Consider the following 4,870-nt stretch of genomic DNA (forward strand, 5'->3'; position numbering starts at 1 on the left):
AGTGCTGGGATTATAGGCATTAGTCACCCTACCTGGCCAAGACTTGTAGATTCTTTAAAATGAAACTTTGATCTTTATTTAAATATAATCTGACAGCAAAAGGGTTAAACAACTGTGACTCATTCCATTATCCCTCAAAGGAACACGAGAACTTCAAGGCATCATATAACACACAAAAGAACCTATATTTAATATGACTCAAAGACTTGAAGATCATAAGATTAGAGAGTAGACCTTCCTGTTTATGTCTCAAGGGCATTTTCTAAGAGAAATCACTATGGAATCTCATAAAATATTGAGAGTAATTTTTTGTTACTCATCCTTTCTCTTCCTTCCTTTGCCATTATAAAACCTCTCTTCCCTATCCCTTCAATCAGAGGGAATCGTCTGAGTCTTTGCAGGTAAGCAACTGAAATTTGCTTCTATAAGAAGTTCATTAGAATGAAATATTTATCATTTTGTGTATTCTATGTGGCTTAGGCAAGGTTAGGAGTTAGTGCATAATATAATTTTTGCTCAGAAGAAAATGAAGTGTTTCATATTTAAAGCTCTTCAGTCTTAACTACTTTCCTTTTCATTATCAGTTATTATATGTTTCTAAAAATAAAAAGATGTGTAACAACTAGACTGACTATTATTAGGAAACAAGTGAAGAGATGAATGTTCAAAGAATGCTAATGATTTTTGTGTCAAGAAGGTGAATGAGTCATTGTATAAAAAGGTATAAAAGAAATACAGATCATAGATTAGAAAGTTTCTCTTTTTTAAAAGAAACAGTAGAGTGCTTTGTGCCAAAAGCTGATTATCACTGATGCTTCATATAAAATTGGATAGGAGAAAGCAACAGTTTTATGCTTTGAACTAATTTGTCACCTTGGCTGTCACAGGATATGAAACCCATAACTTTCACAAAAGCAAGAGTTCATTTTCACTGCCTTTCCAAATGTTTGGGCATTGCAATTGAAATGATTTTATTACTATTTAGAAATTTTAAAACATTTCACCATTTTCCTAGTGTTTTCTGTTTGTTTGGTTTGGTTTTTCTGAGACAGGGTCTCGCTCTGTCACCCAGGCTGGAGTACAGTAGTGTCATCTCGGCTCACTGCAATGTCTACCTCCCAGGCTCAAGCAATCTCACCTCAGCCTCCCCAAGTGTTGAGATGACAGGTGTGAGCCACTGTGCTTGGCCAAGTTTTTTTTTAAGTCAGAGTGAAAACCCAAACCAGTGCAAAAAAATTTTTTTAGTGAACCTAAATGTCAGAACTTAAATTCAAAGAAATATAGGTGATTTTTTAAAAAACAATCTGCAGTTACAAGTTCTTTAAAAATCAAACAGAAGTGCCCTCACAAAATCATGTCTTGTTTATGATGAAATGGATACTTCCTTTATCTGACGTCAAGTGACTAACTTACTGTTTCCCTCAGAAAGCCTCTTGACTAAGGTTTCCACTTGTCTTTATATTTACTTAGCAAAAGGTGTCTGTGACTATTCACTTTCAGAGAAAGAAGAAAAGAGAATGCACGTCTTAAGATGCTAAGGGACAGGGGATTGAAATAGCCTGGAAAATGTTCAGAAAGAATGCCAGCAAATCAAATGTTCACCTGGGGCCTGGGAAGAAAGAAAAGAAAAATCAATATGCAGTCAAAGAGTGGTCTTATTTTTCTGGAAAGTGACTCTCCAGAAAAGCTCCGAGGAAGCTCTCCCTTAACACCTCTGACATTCCAGAGACTGTCCTAAACTCCGGTATTCAGCTTCTGTCTGGAAATCAGACTTATCTTCGAGTCTTCCTTCATACAGGAAAAATGCATGTGGCAGTGGTAGCAGTTAACATGATATTGCTCCTAAGCATGGGGTGGACATCAGACTCTCTCTGCTCACCCACAGTTTTTTACAGAGACTGCTGGATCCGTCGCTTCCCTGGTCTTCTAATCGATCTGGAGGAGTCTCAGAAGCTGGGAGCCCAGTTCTTGAAGTATTATTCTGAAAGCACTGGCCAGAAGTGCAGTAGGAGCTGCTGTCTTCGGAAGGATGGTAAGTATTCATGATATGCTTGGGCAAAAATAAGACGAAACTTCCAAGGATGAAGCCCTAAGTGAGGAGTCCTAGGCAGAGGCCAGTGAACAGTTGTAAAGGACTAGAGAAGATGCCCTGGGGTGTGGGAGAGAGAGGGAGAGGAAAGAGAGCCATTGAAACTGATTTCCCAGTCTGGGCCAGAGCAGGCTCTATTTACATATCTAATAATGACCCAGAATTCAACAGAACCTACAGGAAACTGAATCCTCTTTTCTTCACCAAAATGCTAAACGGAAATATTTCCCCCAAGGTTAATTTATAGCTCAAAATATATATGATTTTTAAAATATTTATTTCTCATTTTATTTTAAATTTTTAGAGGCAGAGTCTCTCTATGTTGCCTACGCTGGTCTCGAACTCCTGGACTTAAGCGGTCCTTCTGTCTCAGCCTCCCAAAGTGCTGGGATTACAGATGTGAACTACTGCATCCAGTCAAATATTTATTATAATTTCCCTTTCAAAGTACATTTTGGTGATATTAGTATCATATCAAATTTTTTTATGTGCTCAGCCAGGTGCGGTGGCTCATGCCTGTAATCTCAGAATTTTGGGAGGCCAAGGTGGGTGGATCACCTGAGGTCAGGAGTTGGAGACCAACCTGGCCAACATGGTGAAACCCCCTCTCTACTAAAAATACAAAAATTAGCCAGCGGTGGTGGCAGGTGCCTGTAATCCCAGCTACCCGGGAGACTGAGTCAGTAGAATTGCTTGAACCCGGGAGGCAGAGGTTGCAGTGAGCCAAGATCACACCAGTGCACTCCAGCCTGGGCAACAGAACGAGACTCCTGTCTCAAAATAAATAAATAAATAATAAAAAGATTACTTTCCTTGTAAAGGTTAAAGCAGAGGGCACTGCCTTATGCTGGTGTGATTCTGTCACACACACAAAATGTGCTGACTTGGGTTTACCAAATGTGGAATGTATTAAAAAAGAATTTAGAGTGTGATTCATGTTTTGAAAGAAATAGGAAGATATATGTCAAACACCCACCCCAAAATCATATTTCCAAATATTCCTCATAAATATTTTGTCTGTCATATAGAATCTGCATGTAGACTTCATCCATATAATATGATCAAGACCTGCAATTAGGAATGTTTATTTTATTATTGCAGGATTTCAAGTTATAATTGCCAAAAGACTTCTTTCATTTCTTTTTCATTTTTCCAAGATTTTAAAGCTACTTGAAAAGAAACAGCAAAAGCAGCACAGCACTTTAAAATAATTTCCTTGGTTGTTCCACACTTCTTTCCATGGTTTCGTATCAACTTGTTAACTTCCAATGCCTCTTGCCCAATTATGTAAGATTTTTGTGTATGTAAGATTATTATGTAAGATTTTTGAGATGAAAATTGGAGCTACAATAATTAATTTAATAGGAGGAAATCTTTTTGAAAAGATAGCCAATCCAGATTTCCACCTTCCAGATGCTTCTAACTCCCGTAAGTCCTCGCTGAGAGGAGATGGCGGAGAGGCAGTACATTTTTTTGAATTTTCCCTTAGCATGGATTTACCTGACTCCACAGCAGAGAAGCTCTGGCCTTTGGACTGTCGGGGATACTGTAAGCATATAGGGCAATCCCATGATTTTAGAGCCCCTATAACTTCCCAGTTGTGGCTTTCTTCCTTCAGAACGAGAAAAAACAGGAAGGCACATGCCAGTTATTAGCTGGAAGCCATAACTTTAAAATGCCACAATCCTGCTCAGAGCTGGGATGCTGAAATGTATACAAGGAATGTAAAACACGTTTCAAAATTGTCCTCTACAGAATCAACTACTTTCTCATCAGAAATTTAAAAGTCTTAAGTTTGAATAGTTTTTCTTTCCCTTAAACTTTACAGCACAGTTCTCAGGGAATGTATTTGTAATGTGTAATGTATTAGCAATGTATTATTAACTAATTTTTGTCTTATTCTTTCTCCTGGAAAAATAGAGTGCAGCAACATGAGGATGTCCTAGAAGTAACGATGGAGATGTAACTCCTCACAGATCACCTTACCCAAAAGCAGTACAGGTTCTGCAAGCAGCAGATCCACAGCTTTAGGCATGCTTTGAGGTCTGGTGATCAGACGCTAGCCCTCTGTAATCTTATTTTATTAAAGAAGTTGATACCTTGGCAGGTAGCTCATGCCTGTAATCCCAGCACTTTGGGAGGCCAAGGCAGGCAGATCACTTGAGGTTAGGAGTTTGAGAGCAGCCTGGACAACATGGTGAAATCCGTCTCTACCAAAAATACAAAAATTAAGTAGGCGTGGTAGTGCACCCCTGTAATCCCAGCTACTCAGGAGGCTGAGGCAGGAGAATCACTTGAACCCAGGAGGCAGAAGTTGCATTGAGCCGAGATTGCACCACTTCGCTCCAGTCTGGGTGACTGAAAAAGAAAGGCTGATACCTTTTGGCCAATGGATATTTCATATCACACGGTCTCTACTGCACTGTAGCAGAAGTAAAATCTATGTTGCACTTTTGTGAGGGTAGACTGAAGATTTGCATTACACAAATCTGTTTCAGATTTTCCAGAAGTAAGGAAATTTTTTTCTTTTTAAGTCTTCTCTTCCTCTGTCAGAAAACATTTTCTTTTTCTTCTTCTTCTTCTTTTTTTTTTTTTTTTTTTTTGAGACAGAGTCTTATTCTTTTGCCCAGGATGGAATGCAGTGGCACAATCTCAGCTCACTGCAAACTCTGCTTCCCAGGTTCAAATGATTCTCTTGCCTCAGCCTCCCAAATAGCTGAGATTACAGGCATGTGCTAACACGCCTGGCTAATTTTTGTGTTTTTAGTAGAGACGGGGTTT

General features: G+C 38.9%; 1 protein-coding gene across 1 annotated transcript in view; it reads left to right on the forward strand.

Moving 5' to 3' along the window:
• The first annotated feature begins 1,803 nt into the window (after nucleotides 1-1,803).
• MANSC4 (MANSC domain containing 4) overlaps nucleotides 1,804-4,870 on the forward strand; it is an 8,869-nt gene continuing 5,802 nt past the window's right edge. The window contains exon 1 of the mRNA XM_011934109.1: nucleotides 1,804-2,032. Coding sequence (XP_011789499.1) covers nucleotides 1,804-2,032 — 229 coding nt within the window. The remainder of the gene's footprint in view (nucleotides 2,033-4,870) is intronic.

This window comes from Colobus angolensis, unplaced genomic scaffold (genome assembly GCF_000951035.1).
Source record: "Colobus angolensis palliatus isolate OR3802 unplaced genomic scaffold, Cang.pa_1.0 Scaffold131, whole genome shotgun sequence".
Classification (NCBI taxonomy): Eukaryota; Metazoa; Chordata; class Mammalia; order Primates; family Cercopithecidae; genus Colobus; species Colobus angolensis.